General features: G+C 38.0%; 1 protein-coding gene across 2 annotated transcripts in view; it reads left to right on the forward strand.

The window, feature by feature from the left end:
- The window catches only part of CDC37L1 (cell division cycle 37 like 1, HSP90 cochaperone), a 30,629-nt gene that overhangs the window by 669 nt on the left and 10,075 nt on the right, over positions 1-19,885 (forward strand). For both annotated transcript variants that reach the window (XR_011379830.1, XM_051858356.2), the window contains exons 2-5: positions 3,475-3,756; positions 10,619-10,712; positions 19,005-19,120; positions 19,675-19,797. Coding sequence is in view for 1 of the 2 variants with exons in the window: in XM_051858356.2 (XP_051714316.2) it covers positions 3,475-3,756; positions 10,619-10,712; positions 19,005-19,120; positions 19,675-19,797 (615 nt within the window). In the remaining variant the exon portion in view is untranslated. The remainder of the gene's footprint in view (positions 1-3,474; positions 3,757-10,618; positions 10,713-19,004; positions 19,121-19,674; positions 19,798-19,885) is intronic.

Genomic DNA, 19,885 nt, shown 5'->3' on the forward strand with positions numbered 1-19,885 from the left:
CTACCGTTGACCCTTTGTCCTCTTGTGATTGCTTTTATCCGAACACTTTATTAAGTCAGAGGCTCCGGCACTCTTGCCCACTCACTGTTGAGTTAGGGACAGTGCACGATTGTAGTTCGTGAGTCCCGCAGATTACACACGCGGGTTCACCCACGTTGGTAGCTGAGCAGATCCGTGTAAACCTCGCTTTTGACGCCGCTTTGGGATTTACACCTCTCCCACTCGCGTGTCTGGCTTCCCCTGTTTGGTTGTTTTGCTCCACGTCATTTTCCGATAAAAGCACAGAAGCACACACTTGCCTTTTTCTTTCAGACTTTTCCCCCAGGTACCCGATGCAACTTGTGCTTTCAGTCCAGTTTTCTTGCCCCTGAAACTTAATTCAAATAATTTTGAATTTTTCTGAGTCCTATCTTAGGGAGAGCTTGCCTGCGTCACTTTGTCCTTTTTTTTTTTTCTTTTTCCTGACCCAAGTGTGTTTTGGAAATATGTTTCAGGATTGCAGACTAAACACTAACATGGTCAATGAAATACATTGTAGATGTGTGCCTTCTGAACTCATTTTGCTAGATGTTAATGAAGAATGGTCATTTAAAACGTTTACCAATAAGTGGAGGATCATCAATCTTACGTCTGACTAACGGGATTACTTAGCTTCACACAGAGAAAGATGCTGTTTCATAACCACAGAGTGTTCTTCAGCCAGCGAGTCACTGGGAAAGTGAGAGCAGAATGAGAGTTGATGGGTCAGTAGTCATTCACTAATTATGGATCACTAATGTCATCCTTATATACAAATGTGTTATAAGCACATACTGTGTCACAGACAGAGGGAAGGAGTGAACACCAGCTGCTGTTGTCAATTTCGAAAGAATATGGCAAGGGAATGAATAATTCAATCAATAACTTCTTCAGTAACCTAATAGAAACTCAGGATTTTAAAAGTATTATTATTTTACTTGGGCACTTACAAACTTGTTTAACTGAAAGAGATTTTAAAAGTGAGTCAGCCTATCACTTTCCTTAAAAGTGATTTCTCTGAGTCCATATCGCTAGTTAGTGGCCAAGTTAAAACTTGAGTTTAGGACTCCTAATCCTGTATTTTTCCCCATCTAACTGTATGTCTTATCCTGTGAAGTACTGTAAAACTTTGTTGACTGAAACTACCTTTAAATGGTCTTAAAATTTGCAAAATGATTACTAATTCTAAATTCATAAGCTTATTACCTCTATGCTTTTGCCTTGCTAACTTTAGGACTTAAATTTTTGGAAAGAAGAAAATGTTTAATCCAATCTATAGGCATCTTATAATCTTTTTAACAAGTGTTTAAAAGCTTTGGCTTGGGGTCTTCCTCTCTTGGAACCCCCCTCCTGGCTGCTTTGGTAGGAGGTTCCCAATTTAAATAAATCTTGTTTTTCTATTAAAAAAAAACTTTGGTTTGATTTTTACCAATTATGTGGAATTTAGACATCTTAATGTAATAGACGATCTGTAGTCCAAACATCCGTTCAATGTAAAGACAGATCAGAATATAAAGATTCAGTAGGAGATTTTTGATATGTAGAGTTACATTAGCAGACATTAATGCTGAGTTCCTTTTACAGAATTTATGTTCATTAAAATTCAACGATTTTAATGTTCCCCTAAAATTTTAGTATGTTCACAGATTAAAATATGACCAAACTTTTAATCACTTGAGTGCATGTTAGATAGTTTGTCAAGAGGGCCACATGTTGTCTAGGTAGTCTGTGGAGAAGAATTTAAACATAAGTCATTTTTAGAATTCATTTGGTTTGAGAAATATTTGCTTGCACCCAATTTAAAAATGCAAGATACTTCCACTTATCCATATTACCATTCTTGGTATATCTTGGTATTCCTTCCAAAATAAGTTTTATAGCTTCATTTGTCTCCTCTTCTTGTCCCCATTTTAAGCATAGCTGCTTCACAGTTATGCTTGATCCTATTCTAAGATAGCAAAAAGTAAAATAAATGTTTCACTGGGTTAGTTAGGGACATGGTGTTTGGTACCTGGGCTGTAAACCTGCTGAAAGAGTAAACAACATCTGAATAGCCAACTGTGTGCACATTTGCTCCAGTAGAAACCTGAGTTTGCCTGGAGACACAGCTAGGAAGGAGGGGCCTTGCTTGCTCCTTGCCTCAGAATTCCTTACTGCTGCCAGCCTGTTCGATGAAGTGGAGATTCATTTAATCATCTCATATTTGTTGAATTCTGGCTTTTCTAGAAGCTCATAGCTGAGAAAACAGATAAGCAATAATTCTGTGTGGAAAAACACCACAAAGAAATATGCATAATCTGGGTGGGGGGAGAATGGTTAAGGAGAAGCCTAGGGGATGACAGAAACTGCAATGGAAATGGGAATTACCTTAAGGAGAAGAATTGCCAGATTTGAGCGGGGAGGCCAGGGAAGCAACGGGTGAATAAGCAGACAAGTAGAAGAGTAACAGGCACTGTGAGGAGAGGCAGTAGGAAATGACATCGTGAAGCATGATGCCTGGCCAGAGTTCTCACTTTATCCCAAGGCTCTGAGAATGAATAAAATAAGATCTGGTTTTTAGAAAGATCACTCCAGTGTAGCAGAATGGAGAAAGACTTGGGATAAGACAGGCTGTATTGTACTTGGATAATTCAGGTATGAAATTATAAGGATTTGAATAGAGATGCAGATGTGGAAACAGGTCAGAGAAAAATTACTGTGAATAAGTAGTCTGAAAGTGATCAACATTTGACCAATAAGCCAAAAAGAATGTGCCTTCAGCTTTTTATAGAGTTAAAGAATGTGAGGAATTAAAATAATTAACTACAATGGTTTATATATAGTGATTAAGTAAGTATTATAATGAATACCTACTGCTTTTGAATGGAACAGAATCATCGGGATAAACCTTTTAATATTTTATAAAAATAATAACTTTGCCTGTTTTGTTTGAAATTAGGTCAGAGATACATGATAGAAACTTTCTAATAAGAATTTCTTAGATCACTAAGGATTGGTATAATACAGAAAGAAAATAGCAAGCACTGATGACCTTTAAATAAAAGGAGAACGTTTACCGTGGAAAACTTGAAGAATAAAAGTCTAAAGGTCTGGTTTTCCTCATGTGGAATGCTGAGGTCATGAAGTAGAATTAAACTTGTTCTTACTATTCGGCTTCTTCAGGATTATGAAGACTGTAAATCAGTTTTGTTGAGCACTAGCTGTACGCAAGACACTGCCATAGTTACCAGGCTTTTTGTTGCTGTCAGTTGTTGGGGGAGAAAATTATTAGAGTCTAGTTGACGAAACAAGGCCGTGGTAATATAAAAATATAACTGCAGATACAGAACACAAGGTACTCGGTCCACCAAAGTCATTGTATAGAAATCCTTTGACTAAAAAGAACTGAAATTGAACTGGGCTGCACAAATATAGCCATTGCCTTCCATTTCTTACAATTACTGTTTTTTCATGCAGATGTATAGCCATGGGATTGAACTGGCTTGCCAAAAGCAAAAGGAGTTCGTGAAGAGTTCTGTAGCGTGCAAATGGAATCTTGCTGAAGCTCAGCAGAAACTTGGTAGCTTAGCACTGCATAACTCTGAGTCCCTGGATCAGGAACATGCCAAAGCACAAACAGCAGTATCAGAACTGAGGCAGCGGGAGGAAGAATGGCGACAGAAAGAAGAGGCTCTTGTACAAAGAGAAAGGATGTGTTTGTGGAACGTGGATGCCATTAGCAAGGATGTTTTTAATAAGGTATGACCTTTTATTGAGCCATAAGGCAAGAAGAAAAAAACCTGAGGTATTTGTACAAACTGATTGTGCTTATTTGGCCGCAAGGCAGCAGCATTAAAAGTGTTCAGTTTTGGTAGTTTATGAAAAGTGACTGTTTAAAAAATCTGTATCTCCAATAGTGTCTGATTTGGGTAGTCTTTAATTTACTCATATGACCATAGCATAGCACCCTGGCTGAAGTGTGGGCTTGGAATTGGACTGTCTCAAATCTCAGCTTTGTTACATGCTGGCTTTGTGACCTTGGGCAAGTCATTTAATGTCTCTAAGCATTTGTTTCTTCAACTATGTAGGGTAGATGTGAAGATTAAGTAAAGGTACTATCTTAAAATTGTGGCAGCTTGGAGCCTGGTATGTGGCAAAGCAGATGTGATGGCCCTTTTGTTACCATGCTGTGCTATCAACTGCTCTTAGTTTTTTAATACAAATGTGTAATTGTGGGGAGCAACTCGGACTAGACTGTTACTGGAATTAAGACTTATTCTATGCATCTGCTTTCCCACAATATGGCGCTGAGAAGGGAGTAACAACTTCTACGCAGCTGCCTCTCGCCAACTTGAGTGATGACCTGCAGCTGATCCTGCTCCTGATTGCAGGAGAGCAGCGTACTCGGCGTGTGGGTAGCAGAGTTGGGATTGGTGGAAGAGGACTATAAAGGAGGAGAGAGACAACATGCACCAGGAGCATCTATCTGAAGGAACACCTGTGCAGCCCCCGAGAGAGCCGGCCAGCGGTGTGCCGCTCCCCTGCGGAAGTGGGGAAAGTGGCAGGGGGAACCGCCCTTCCACGGAGGTGGAAGGGTCGGTAGCCAACCCGGGAAGAACCAGCAGCAAACCCGGGGAGGGCCGAGCAGACGAAAGAAAAACGCAGGGTCTAGTGTCGTTCCTCCGCGAAGAGGGGGAGCGACATGTAATTAGTGGTTTTTTCAAATAAAAGTCTTTTACTGTTTATTTACCAGTGTGTATGTAGTAAACTCAGTTGGTAATATGGACTTAATACTATAAATGTTAGTACTGAAAGGACCCTTTAGAAACAATTCAGACTTGTCTATTACTTTTTTTTTTATTTATTTGCAAGGCAGAGTTATAAAGATAGATCTTCCATCTGCTAGTTCACTTCCCAAATGGGCATAACTGCCAGAGCTGGACCAGGCTGAAGCCAGAAACCAGGAGTTTCTTCCAGATCTCCCATGTGGGTGTGCAGGGGCCCAAGGGCTTGGGCCATCCTCTGCTGTTTTCCCAGGCCATTTGCTGGGAGCTGGATCAGAAGTGGAGCAGCCGGGACTTGAATCAGTGCCCATATGGGATGCTGGCAGTAAAGGCAGCAGCTTTGGGGGCCAGCATTGTGGCATAGCTGGTAAAGCCTCTGCCTGCAGTACCGGCATCCCATATGGTCGCCGGTTTGAGTCCCAGCTGCTCCACTTCCAGTCTAGCTCTATGGCCTGGGAAAGCAGCAGAAGATGGCCCAAGTCCTTAGGTCCCTGCACCCATGTGGGAGCTCCAGGCTCCTGGCTTTGGATCGGCCCAGCTCCAGCCATTGTGGTTGGTCATTTAGGGAGTGAACCAGTGGATGGAACACCTCTCTCTCTCTCTCTGCCTCTGTAACTCTGCCTTTAAATAAATCTTAAAAAAAAAAAAAAAAAAAAAAGGCAGTGGCTTTATCCTGTGTGCCACAGCACCATTCCCTGTCTGCCACTTAAATAGTACAATACTGTACACAAGTAAGGCATTTACCAAGTGAAGTATTCAGTTTCTCATTATAACATACTAGTATAGGTTTATTCTTTGACTCCTGTATCTGAAGAAGAAATGGATTTTTCTTTTTAAAGAGTTATTTATTTGAAAGTCAGAGTTACAGAGAAGGAGAGGCAGTGGTGTGTAAGGAGGGAATCTTCATCTGCTGGTTTACTCTACAAATTGCTGCAGTGGCCAGGGCTGGGCCAGGCCAAAGACAGGAGCTTCATCCAGGTCTCTCACATGGCTGCAGGGGCCCAAGCACTTGGTACATTTGCTGCTTTCCCAGGCACATTAGCAAGGAGCTGGATTGGAAGTGGAGCAGCTGGGACTTGAACTGGCACCAATATGGGATGTAAGCACTGCAGGGGGCAGCTTTAGCCATTACGCCACAGTGTCAGCCCCAAAATGGATTTAAATTGTAGTAAACTCATAGAGTGTTTATTGTTGGAAGAGTACAGAAGAGCACTGTTTTTCAGACTGTGAGGTTAAGGCCATTCTAAGTAGGTTGTGAAAAAAATCTTATATTCCAAAGAACATTGCAGAAAGGGCAGTGGGAGGGGGAGCAGCAATGTGGCACAGTGGGTTAGGCTTCCTCCTGCAGCACTGTCATCCCATACTGAAAGTGCTGATTGAAATCCTGGCTGCTCTGCTTCTGATCCAGTTCCCTGCTGATGCACCTGGGAAAGCTGTGGAAGATGACTCAAGTCCCTGGGGCCCCTGCAGCCACGTGGGAGACCAGATTGAGTTCCAGCCTCTTGGCTTCCACCTGGCCCAACCATTGTGACCATTTTGGGGAGTGAAACAGCAGATGGAAGGTCAATCTCTTCTTTCTCTGTCTCTCCCTCTCTCTATCATTCTGCCTTTCAAATACACAAACTAAGTCTTAAAAAGAGAAAGAGAGAGAGAGATAATATAGGTGTGGACTTTTAGCCTAACAGTCAAGATGCAGGTTAATATTTGCATGTCCCACATCATTATACCCGGGTTCACTGTCTGACTTTGGCTCCTGATTCCAGCTTCCTGCTAATGCAGACCTGGGAGGCAGTGCTGTTGGTTCAGGTAAATGGGCTCCTGCCACCCATGTAGTTGTAGACCTGGATGGAGTTCTGTCTCCAACTCTGGCCCCTGCTTGGAGCCATTGCAAACATTTGGGGAGTGAACCAGCAGATGCAATTAGTCTCTCTCAGATGGAATCAACTTCTCTCACTCAAATAAGTAAAAATTTTTAACAATGTGTAGAATAGAAAAGATCAGAATGTATCCCTCTTAGAAAGGGTCAATATTGTTATAAAAGTTGTGTTTTCAGTCTACAGGCACATGTTATGACACAGTGTGAAGTCTTTCTTAACCTAAATTACAGAAAATTTGAAAGCTCTTGCTGTAGAGCTATAGGCTACAGGCAGTTTTAATGGACAAGTCTCAAATATTTGTTTATACATTTTTCTGAAAAATAAATATATTAAAGAACAAGGACTGGTTTGGCATGGCGGGTAAAGCCACCATCTGCAATGCCAACATCCCATATGGGCGCTGATCCTTGTCCCAGCTGCTCCGCTTTGATCCAACTCCCTGCTTATGGCGTGGAAAAGCAGCAGAAGCCCAAGATCTTGGGCCCCTACCACCAACCTGGGAGACCCAGGTGTAGCTCCTGGCTCTCAGCTTTGGCCACTGGAGGGAACCAGTGGTTAGAAGATTTTCTCTCTCTCTCTCTCTCTCTCTCTCTCTCTCTCTCTCTCTCCCTGTTTCTTTCTCTCTCTATATATAACTCTAACGCTGACTTTCAATTAAATAAATCTTTAAAAAGATAAAAAACAGTCAAAATTTAACATTTACAAACATGAGATATATATCTAAATTGAAGTTATAAAAACTTTTCCCTCACATCTCATATTTTGTTCCCCTTACTTTGGTGGCTACTGCTTTAGAGTTCCTTTCATTCAACCACCTTATTTTAAAATGAAGAAACTGGAAAGTAAGTAGAATGACATAACATAGTAGTGGATTACATGTGAGGAAGAAATTCATGACTGGGATTGGGAGACTAGAGAATTAAAAAAATATATTGCATTATTTTATTGAGATGCTTGTTATTAGGAATTGGGATGGACATTTGGCCTAGCAGTTAAGATCTTGGGATGCCCACTTGCATTCCATTTCAGAGTGTGTAGGTTCAAATCCTGGCTCTGCTCCTGATTCCAGCTTCCTGCCAAAGGCAGACCCTCCAAGACAGCTCAAGTGATTGGTTCTCTGCTACCTACGTGGGAGATCTGGTTTGAATTCCTAGCTCCTGACTTCTCCTTAATCCACCCTCAACTGTTGCAGGCATTTTGGGGATTGAACCAGTGGATGAGGTTTCTGTCTCCCTCTCAAATTAGTTAATTAATAAGATGGTTTTAAGAATGAAAGTTATGGGGCTGATGCTGTGGCGTGGCAGGTAAAGCTGCCACCTGCAGTGCTGGCATCCCATATGGGCACCAGTTCGGGTCCTGGCTGCTCCAATTGTAATCCGGCTCTCTGTTGTGGCCCTGGGAGAGCAGTGGAGGATGGCCCAAGTGCTTGGGCTCCTGCATCCATCTGGAAGACACCACAGTGCCGGCCCCGATTTGTGTTTTTTAATGTGGCTAATAAAAAATTAATGGATTATATTTCTGTCAGACAGTGCTGGTCTAGATGGCAGAATAAAGGAGACGGACCGACACTGTGGCATAATTGGTTAAGACACCACTGTTCTCTTTCTCTGTGTCTGCCTCTGCCTTTCTGTAACTCTTCCTTTCAACCAAATAAATAAACCTTTAAATATATATGTTTATATATATATAAATCTTTAAATATATGTATGAAGGAGAAAAATGCTTTATATTTTGGAACATGTAAACTTTTGTGTGCTTCCTGACTGTGAACCGACAGAGAACTAGTCTGTGATTTTCATTGTTTGGCAGTGAGTATGAGTGTAATCACAGAATTGTTCTGAGAGACTATTCTGCTAATTTTGCTGGCTATATAAAAACTTCAGTTTTGGTCTGTTTTATGATTTATTTAGTTGAAAATAAGCACTTCCTTAATAGAAATTTTTACTTCGTTTTGGGAATCAAACTGATCTCTCCCAAGGAAAATTTATTAGAAATGGAATAAAAATCTGTCTTTGGTTTATGTTTAACAAATAATTTTATAGTAAATATACTTTAGAACTCCAGTGATTAAGCCAGAGTTGTAAATATTCATAGAAAATGAGTAATACAACCATAAATTATGCATGTAAAGAATCTTTCTTGCTTAGTGAAATAAGGTAGACCCAAATATCATGTTTTCTGTGATTTGTGGTAGCGAATATACAGAGTACAAAAAGGATCTTAATGTTTATGAACGAAATTGATACCTTGTGATTTCATTATTTATTTTTTTCTCAGAAACCTTTTATTTAAGATATAAAAACCTCATGCATTTCATAAATACAAATTTAGGAACACAGTGATTCTTCCCACCCTGCTTTACTTCCCATCCACACTCCCACCTTTCTTCTTCCTCCCTCTCCTATTCCCATTCTTATACTACTGTATAACTTTATACACATAATATTAACCCTGCACTAAGTACAGAGTTCAACAAATAGTAAGGAAAAAAAAACTGTTCCTCAAAAGTTGAGACAAGGGCTGTTCAAAGTCATTGCATCTCAAAGTGTCAATTTCACTTCTATAGATTACTTTTTAGGTACTCTTATTAGTTACCACAGAAAAGGGAAGACATATGGTATCTGTCTTTTTGGGACTGGCTTATTTCACTAAGTATAATATTTTCCAGTTGCATCCATTTTTTGCAAATGACAGGATTTCATTTTTTTTATCACTGTGTAGTATTCCATGGTGTACATATCCCATAATTTCTTTTTCCAATCTTTGTTTGATGGGCATCTGGGTTGATTCCATATCTTATTACTGTGAATTGAATGGCAGTAAACATGGGGGTACAGATAACTCTTTCATATGCTGATTTCATTTCGTTTGGGTATATTCCCAGGAGTGGTATGGCTGGGTCATATGGTAGGTCTATTCAGATTTCTGAGATATCACCATACTGTCTTCCATAGTAGCTGTGCCAGTTTATATTCCCACCAACAGTGGATTAGGGTACCTTTTCCCCACATCCTCACCAGCATTTGTTGTTTGTTGATTTCTGTATGTAAGCCATTCTAACTGGGGTGAGGCGAATCTTCATTGTGGTTTTGATTTGAATTTTCCTGACGGCTAGTGATCCTGAGCATTTTTTCATGTGTCTGTTGGCCATTTGGATTTCCTCTTTTGAAAAATGTCTGTTTAAGTCCTTTGTCCATTTCTTAACTGGGTTGTTTGTTTTGTTATTGTTGAGTTTCTTGAGCTGTTTATAGATTGTGGATATTAATTCTTTATCAGTTGAATAGTTTGCAAATAATTTCTCGCATTCTGTTGATTGCCTCTTCACTTTGCTGAGTGTTTCTTTTGTAGTGGAGAAGCTTCTCAATTTGATGTAATTCCCATTTGTCAATTTTGGCTTTGATCGCTTGTGTAATTATTGTTTATAACCCTCTGTATATTCCTGTAGAGCAGTGGCTTATTTTATTTTTAATTTTAGAACTCTTTATTTAGAGGAATATTAAGCCTATGATGATAAACTAAATTGGAAGTATGTTATTGCAAAATATTTTTTAAAAAAAGAAAGGAAGAAGAATTGGAGAGAGGAAAGTATTGTTATATTCTTAGATTCAGATTTATAAATCTGTTCTGTATGTTAATAAAAAGGTTAAAAACAAAAGAATCTTTGTCTTTAATAGGAAAATTCAGTTTAACAAAAAGATTCAGTTGTTTTTCTATATAATTCTCAAGATAAATTTAAAATGGTGCACAGGTACTCATCTATCATTTTAAGCAAAACTAATGGAACACCCAAACAAGAAAATGTTAATTTTTTAAATGACAGATTTAATGATATAGTATCAGAATAATACTACACCAGATTTTTATGTTGTCTATATGAAGTATTCTTGGGCATTCAGTATCTGAGAAAGAGATTCAATTAGAGTATAAAACCTGATTTTAATTTCTAAATTTTTTTCATAGAGTTTTATTAATCAAGATAAAAGAAAAGAAACAGAAGATGAAGATAAATCAGAATCATTTATGCAGAAGTATGAGCAAAAAATCAGACATTTTGGTAAGTTGACTACTTGAATTTCCTTCTTTGTAATGCTTGATATCATGTGGATATGCACAAGAAATGAATTATAAGATGAGAGCCAAAAAGAAGATAGATGGTAAACTCCACTGAGGTAGCTGCATCTGGTAGAGTTATACAGATCTTGTTTTAGACTTTTTTTTTGAGTCATACATAAAATAGATTGACAGAGCAAACCAGATTGTGAAGAGGAACAAACTTCTATTGTATAATACTATCCTCTAAGATAGTCTTTATTCCCTAGTCTCTTGACATTTCTCAAATAGTATTTGCCTTTTTATTTGTCATTTCCTTGATGTGTGATTATCTTATGGTTAAAATATTAGCATTTTTTCAGGTTTTTGCATGTGTTGCTATATAAGGATACTTCAAAAAGTAAACTCAAAAGATAAGTTTATTTTAGTGCAAAAATCTGAAATACATATATAATTTTTTTTTGAGAGTTACACAGAGAGAGAGAGAAAGAGAGAGGTCTTCCATCCACTGGTTCACTCCCCAAATGGCTGCAATGACCAGGGATTGGCCAGGCCAAAGCCAGGAGTCAGGAGCTTCTGGGTCTCTCACAGTACTTACGCCATCTTCCAAGATTCCAGTGTGCTTTCCCAGGCATATTAGCATGGAGCTGGATTGGAAGTAGCAGCCAGGTCTTGAAGTGGCGCCCATATGATACGCTGGCATTGCAGGTGGCAGCTTTACCCACTGTGCCCCAACACTGGCCCTATGACTTTTTCATAACGTTTTTGTGAGCTTTTTGAAGACCCTGCATATGCATGGATTTAAAATTTTTTTGCGGAGCAGTCATTTGGTCCATCTATCAAGACATCACTTGAGGTGACCATATTTCATATCATAGTACCAAGCCGGTCCAAGTCCCAGCTCCACTTCTGATTCCAGCTTTCTGATGTATACGCTGGGAGGCAGCAAGTAGTGACTCAAGTAGCTAGATCTGTGCCACCCTTATGGGAGACCTGGATTGAGATACCAGCTCCTGGCTTCAGCTTGACGCAGTCCCAGATGTTCCAGACGTTTGGAGACTGAACCAGTGGATGCAAGATATCTCTCTTTCTCTCTCTCAACTTTTCAAATAAAAGTAAATAATTAAAAACTTTTAAAAACGAACTCCAGAATTTTTTTAAAAAAACATGTTTTTGTACCAAAATAAACTTTTAATTCTATTTCCCATGAACTTTTTGAATTATCCTTGTAGAATGCAGGCAAATCCTTTAACTGTTAGTATAGTAATAGTGTATTTGTGAAAAACTGAAAAGTGGTGGTTTTTTTTTTGTTTTTGTTTTTTTTGGAGAAAAGTGAGATGGAGATTGATAAAGTTAAGGCTTTGCAGAGAAGGTATCATTTGAGCTTGGTTATAAGAAACAGTAGTTTTCTATGTAGATACAGAGACAACAGAATGGCATCTTAGAAAGGCAGAATTGGGATTGTTGTTACATAGCCGGTTAACCTGCCATTTGCAGTCACCAGCATCCATATTGGAATGCCAGTTCAAGTCCTAGCTGCCCCACTTCAATCCAGTACCCTGCTAATGACACTGAGAAGGCAGCAGATTATGTAGTTGGGTTTGCACCATCCTCCTAAGAAATCAGAGTGGAGTTCCTGGCTCCTGCCTTCGGTCTGTTACAGACATTTGGGAAGTGAACCAGTGGATGAAAGATTTGTCTCTCCCTTTCTCACTGACATTTGACCTTTCACATAAACAAATCTGTAACCAAAAAAAAAAAAAAAAAGGCATAGTCAAGAAGTACCATAGTGTGTTCTTAGGACTATAAATAGTGTGATGCTGCTAAAGTAAAAATACTACTGGGAAATATTAGGAATTGAGGTTCAAAGCATAATTTTTAGATCCAAGTAGTATGTTAACTTAGTAAAAACAGTTTTTGTTTTTATTTTAAAAAAGAAAATAGGGTCAGTGCTGTGTCACAGCAGGTTAAGCCACTACCTGCAGCACCCACATCCTATATGGGTGCTGGTTTGAGCCTCGGCTGTTCCACTTCCAATCCAGCTCCTTGCTAAGGTGCATAGGAAAGCAGCGGAAGATGGCCCAAGTACTTGGGCCGCTGCACTCACATGGGAGACCCAGAAGAAGCTCCTGGATCCTGGCTTCAGCCTGGCCCAGCACTGGCCATTGCAGCCATTTGGCAAGTGAACCAAAGGATGAATCTCTCTCTCCCTTTCTCTCTGTGTAACTCTGCCTTTCAAATAAATAAACCTTTAAAAAGAAAACAAGGACCAACATTGTAGCAAAATGAGCCAACCAACTGCCTGCAGTGGCATTCCATATCAGAGCACTGGTTTGAGACCTGGCTGCTGGATTTCCAATCCATCCTGCTGCTGATGTGACTGGGAAGGCAACGGAGGATGGCTCAAATACTTGGGTCCCTGCCACCCATGTGGGAGGCCCAGATAGAGCTCCAGGCTTTTGGCTACTGCCTGGACCAACCTCAGCCATTGCAGTCATATAGGGAGACAACAAGGAGATGGAAGATAGCTCTCTAACCCCCTCTCTGTCACTCTGCCTTTCAAATAACTATATCTTTTTTTTAAATGGATTATTGAATTCAGTAATAATAGTACCTGAAGAAATAAACAGGCATTTCTTTTTCTACATATTATCATTGTGCTGTTCTTTATAATAGAAGTAAAATAAACAGTCTTCCTTTGGACAGATACTAAAATCTTTAAATGAACAGAGCCTTGAATATTAAGGATAAAAGGCAACAATTTTGCAAATGAGCTTTATTTATAAGTTGCCATTCGCAGTTACTGTATTTGTTTCCTAGGCCCATGTGTTCTGTGGTAGCAAAGAAAGTACTGCATTGGATTGCTCTTTCATGACATATTGCATCTGGTAAAACAGCATCTTTCAGTGGGCTGGTTGCTTTGGAGCTATGGGAAACCTAGTAGGTGAGAAACAGTTTTCTCACTTCTGCTGTAAACTGAGTACTAAACATAAGGTCAAAAGCAATTTTCTTTGGGAAAACATCCCAATCTTACAAGGTGTTGTAACCCACCTGACACTGTAACTGAGGCTTTAGTAAACCATTTTGAAACCATTTTACTGTTGTATAAAACCTCCTGTTTCTGACTAGTAATGCCTATGATAAGACCAGTGAATTTCATGAGCTAATGGTCTTTATTTTATTTGTTGTAAATTAAGTTTCTGGGGATAAGTAGGGGTGAATAACAGTATAATGAATAATTCAGTTGGTAAGACTATACATATAGTACTCTCATTGCATGGCAAGGAGAGTGCACTTCCAAATCTAACATGAGCTTGTTCAAGTAAGGAATTACTGATCCTTCCAAGATGAAGCAGGACAGAGGTAATCAACCCACTACTTAGCTGGATGGTCTCTCCATTGTGTAATGTAGTACAGAGGTTCTGGCATTGATTTCTGCTACTGGCAGATTAGGTATTCATTGGTTATACAGGATTGATATACTGGAAAATCCTTGATGAGGAAACCCATGCTGTTAAAATGTGCATAATCTCAAGTCTGTGTCACCACGTCCTTATAGTTTATGAAACTTGGAGGTTTTGCAATCACTGAGGGAAAAGGCTGATTTGACATCCACAGGTGGTTATTAAGAAGTCATTTTGCCCTTGCATGTTGTGACGCTCTAGCACCTCATCTTGTAATACTAACCTGATTCTTGGTGTCTTCAAACCCAACCAGACCTGGTAGCCACTCCCAGACTCACAATATGCCTGTTTCTTAGTGGAAGTGCACATTGACTTTTCACTTTGGAAGAAGTATCCTACTTGCCACGGCACATTGGATCCACAGAAAGGTTACTAAGGTACTAGGCCCCCGAAATGTTCATATATTTTATTTCCCACTCTCTGGCATTTATGTGTCTTACCAAGGTATCTGGGGTACTTGGTGCTTCCTGACCACCAAGTTCCATCAGAGTGGACCACCTTGCTGTCATGTGGAATGATGAGATCATTATAATTCCCCTGGACTGAATTATGATACAGAGTTGATGAGAGCCCCAAGGCAAAATAGTGAAAGCTTGCTGTTGTCTTTAGTGGAAGAAATGTTTCTGATGTTATGTGCGTATTGTAGTAAAGGAAAAAAAATTGCCAGAATGATGGCTGCTTTGAAATACTCCTTTAAACACATCTGGAGTAACAGCTATAATTAAAGTTTCCAAATGGAGGTTTTCCAAACTTGGATTGCATTCCAGATTCTTGAAGGACATGAGTCTGGTGCATGGGGACCTGTGAAAGGCTGTAGGGACATCACACTGGAACTTTTCTGTGGTCTTATATGTACCTATAATCTTCAGAGTTCGGAACTTATCCTTGGGTTATTGTTGACTATCTGTCTTATGTTATTTTTACCCTTATAATTAGAATTTATCATTTAATGGTAAATCATACAACTATATCATGGAATATTTTGAAGAATTGAAATCTGATCCCCCCCTACATTGGTATTTAATATTTTAGTTGATTCACATTTCATAAATACAAAATTTTAATTCAGACATAGGGGCTGTTTTACATTTCACAAATCAGTTTTATTTAAAATTACATGCATCTCTTTTTTTAAAAAAAGATTATTTATTTGAAAGGCAGGGTTACAGAGAAGCAATGGCAGAGGCAGAGGGAGAGAGAGATCTTCCATCTGCTGGTTCACTCCCCAAATGGCCACAACAGTCGGAACTGGGCCAATCCAAAGGCAGGTGCTAGGGGTTTCTTCCCAGTCTCCCACGTGGTCCAGGGGCCCAAGAACTTAGGCCATCTTCTGTTGCTTTCCCAGGCCACAGCAAAAAGCTGGATAAGAAGTGGAGCAGCCGGGTCTCAAACCAGTGCCCATATGGGATGCTGGCGCTGTAGGCGGCAGCTTTACCTGCTGCGCCACAGTGCCAGCCCCAGTTACATGCATTTTTGACATCACTGTCTTTGGTCATCAGAGCTGTTACTTTAAAGAGCACATCATCTTCACTTCCAGCCAAATTTAGCTGTGATTCAGTGTTTTTTTAATTTGTGCAGGATGTTGTCATTGGAAATTTTACCAAAAGTTGTAAACATTTGCACTAAGACTGTGATGAGATTTTCTGCATTTGTATTGAAGATGACTATTTCAAACCTCTTCATTGTAATCACGTATATTGCTTTTAAAAACATAGCTATATCTGACTTTGGAAAAAATTTAATATAAAGTACTCTTGACTAGAATATGAAGTGAAATGAAGAGAAAATTGTATGTATAGTACAATTTTTAATTTTACTTCTTTAAAAGTCATTAAAAAATAAGCCTGGAATGAAATACATTGATATATTAACAATAATTGCCTCTTATGGTAGAATTACAAATTATTTTTATTTTCTGAACTTTTAATATTCTTTACCATGAATATAGCTTACAATATGAAAAAAATTTAAAGGATTTACCAAGAATTCAAGGGTGACTTAGAAAATTTATTATTCTGACTCACTACAGTACAGAGTGTAGTAGTGTAACTAAAGGACTTTGTGACCAGTTTGATGCAAGAGAAATGGAAATGTCAGAGGAATTTCTGCAATGCTTGGTAGAGTAACAGAATTCTTGGATTCATTACAGGAAAGAGAAGGATGGATTTTGTTTAGATAAAATGAATGGATGTTCAGGCATGTAAGTAGAAATAGTTGTATGGTGGTAGATTGAAAATACAAGAGATCTAGGGTTCAGGAAATATAAGAAAGATGGTCATATGTCTTTCCTCAAGGAATTGAAATCCTAATTTGGAGATTGTTAGCACATAGAAAATCAAAATAGTATAATTTGAAGTGTTAAATGTATCATTCTATAAGTGTAATGCATAGAGAAAAGTGAAATGCATAAGGACATGTAGGGAACCATTTTAGGAATCAGGTGAAGTACTGAGATTGGTGAATAGATTATTTATATGTTTACCAGAGAAATGCATATGTTAAAGCATATAATTAAAATATTTTAATTTGTCAAATTGAGTGTCTAATTCAAATGATTGGATTATCCGTAACTGAAAGGTTAGCTTAATAAATATTTGTGCACTGAATGAGTTCACTGTTGTGTTCATGTCTTCCATTTATCAGGTATTTACTATCGGGCACTGTTCTAAGTGCTTTATATGAATTACTATCACTTTAATTATCATGAAAACCCTGTAGTTACTTACTATTTATAGATGAAGAAATGGAAGCATATAAAGGAATTTTTCCAGGGTGGTGAATGGTGGTACCAGTATTCAAACTCAGGTAGTTTAGCTCTAGAGTTTGTTTTCTTAGCATCATGCTAGATTGTTATTACTCTCCAATTTATAATTTTGTTTATAAATTCCAAAATAACATGAATAATGTATTAATTTGTCTCAGCTATTAAAAATATGTACTTAACAATACTTTAACACATAATGACACCCTTACTTGTGGCCCATACAAGTGTCACTAACTCTTTCATGTTATCCTTTCTGCAAAAGAAGCCAAAATGAATAGGACTTGGGTAATTCAGTGAGTCACGATGCTGCCATGGAAAAACAGCAGAAGCAATGCTCTATGGATGGTATAGAGCTGAAAATATCACCTTTTCAGAAATGTAAGAAATCTAAGGCAAAACTGCTTTATAGGATTTACTCTATAGTTTCAGGTATTTAAAAAAATAAGGATTATGCTTTAGATCTGACCCCTAAGAGTCATTAGACTCTGTACTTTGAGAAGTCATTTTAAGTAGATTCTATAATCATTCTATTCTCAGATTCTTAAATGACCTAATCCTTATCTCCAAAGTATTAGGGAAATAACTATAAATCTCATAAAATTCTTTATTTGTGAAAAGGCTAAATCTTTTTCTTCCTTTTTTTTTTTTTTAAGTGAGGAAATGTTAATCATTTAGTTTCAGCGGACTCCTATGTGTTGCTAACTGTATATCCTTGGTAAGACATTTGTCTTGATTTTGTTCTTGTATTCTATCTGAAATTTAATATGTAGGAGTTCATTTTGGATCTAGAGCAGAGGTTTACTAGTGAGCTAATGAGACAATCCTGTGAAAGTACTGTGATGATTTAGTCACATTCAGACTTATTTGGATTAATCTAAAGAAACTATTAAAGCTGCTAACATTGTTATGTTGAATTTATCCAACTATAAAACTGACTGGACAAAGTTAAAATTTCAACACTTTGCTGGTTGCATAATAATTTGCTTGTATTTGTTCAAATTTCTTGATAATTTAGATAAAGATACAGATACACCTTAAGTAATATTTGGATTTATTTAACTTCTTAAAACAAGGTGACAGCCATTTTCATATATGCTTAACTTATATATTCATTTATTTGAAAGGTACACAGAGGAACAGAGAAAGATCTCCCATCTGCTGGTTCAACAACTCCCTATCTCCCAGTGCCCACAACAGTTAGAGCTGGAACAGACCAAAACCAGGGTCAGGAACTCAATCCAGGTCTTCCACATGGGTGGCATAAACCCTGTATTTGAGCCATCACCTGCTGCCTCCCAGTTTGTACATTAATAGGAAGTTGAAATGGAGAGCAGAGCTGGGACTTGAGCCCAGGCACTCCTATATGGCATGTGGACAACCCTGTATGATGTTTTAACCACTGTACAAAATGCCCAGCCCCTGCTTAGCTAATTTTTAAAAGAGCTTGTGTATCTGAACAGACAACTTGAGTAAATGGAAAACATGATTAAAATAAAGTATATTTAATGTTATAATACTAACTTGGAAAACCAATATCGAATTGATTTTCCACATTGTCAGCATTTTACCATATTATCTTAGACATTTTTTGAATAAATCAGAGGTAATGGATTTTTCCTGAAGTCTTATTAAGTTTTCAAATTTGCTTGGTGTGGTTTATTGAGAAGTTGCATTCTTTGCCATTGTTCTAATAGAAAAAAAGTACTGTCTGAGTAAATAATAGAGTCTCTTAAAATCAGTTGTGCTCACTTAAAACCAGGATGACCAGCTATCTCAGTTTGCCTGGAACTGCAGACATTCCCCATATGTGAGGTTTTTTTTACTTTAAACTCATCACTTTTCTTTAGCCTGACTGTCTGAAATAAAACTTTTTGTGAATTTTGAAAGCTTTTTCCAATTTACAGGAGATTCCTTTAAAGAGTATCCCTCCTCATTTACTCTTTTTACTATATTGTACTGCTCTGGAAAGGTGAATTATTTTTAAAGAAAATCATTTTAAAGTAACAGTGCTTCCCTTATAGGAAGAAAGACAATATTTTATATCCATGGTATGATTCTTTTTTTACAGGTATGTTGAGTCGTTGGGATGATAGTCAGAGATTTTTGTCTGACCACCCATACCTTGTATGTGAAGAAACTGCTAAGTATCTTATTTTATGGTGTTTTCATCTAGAAGCTGAGCAGGTATTGTATGAACCTTGAGTTTCTGGAAGCTTTAGTGGAATTCTGATTTTTTAACTTTATTTTTTTTTTATATATTATTTACTTTAAGTGAGAGTAGGAAGATCATGGAATGGATTTACACTGGAGTTACATGGAATGGATTTACAGTGGAATTATAATTTTTGGTTTTATTGAGTTCAGTGCGGAAATTTTTAGTTTTTCAGTTAGCATATGGAAACTCTTCCAATGTACTTTCTCTGCCACTTCTCAATCTCCCTTATTCCCATATCTTGTAATCCTTTCCCATTTTTAACTAATTAGAAAGTTTGTTTTACAAATCCAAAGTAACAACAGTGTTAAATCAAGCTAATAGTATGGTTCTCCTTTAATTACTCTCATTCACAGATAAATAATCAAAACAAAAACTTCTAAGAAGTACTCGTTATGTGTCTATATAGGATTTGATTTAGAGCTAACGATAGTAAGTCAAACTAAAAATTTGAAGTTTGAATCAGTTTACCAATTAAATATATCTCTGGAGGTATTTCTTATAACGTTAATCTATTTATTTTCAGAAAGGAGCTCTAATGGAACAAATAGCACATCAAGCTGTTGTAATGCAGTTTATTATGGAAATGGCCAAAAACTGTAATGTGGATCCAAGAGGGTGTTTTCGTTTATTTTTCCAGAAAGCCAAAGTAAGTAGTTACTTAGTGTTACTAGATGGGAAGGTTAGCTCTTAAACTGAGACCTCTTTTGTAATACATATCCTAAAAAGCTATTTAC

Source organism: Oryctolagus cuniculus, chromosome 1, assembly GCF_964237555.1.
Source record: "Oryctolagus cuniculus chromosome 1, mOryCun1.1, whole genome shotgun sequence".
Classification (NCBI taxonomy): Eukaryota; Metazoa; Chordata; class Mammalia; order Lagomorpha; family Leporidae; genus Oryctolagus; species Oryctolagus cuniculus.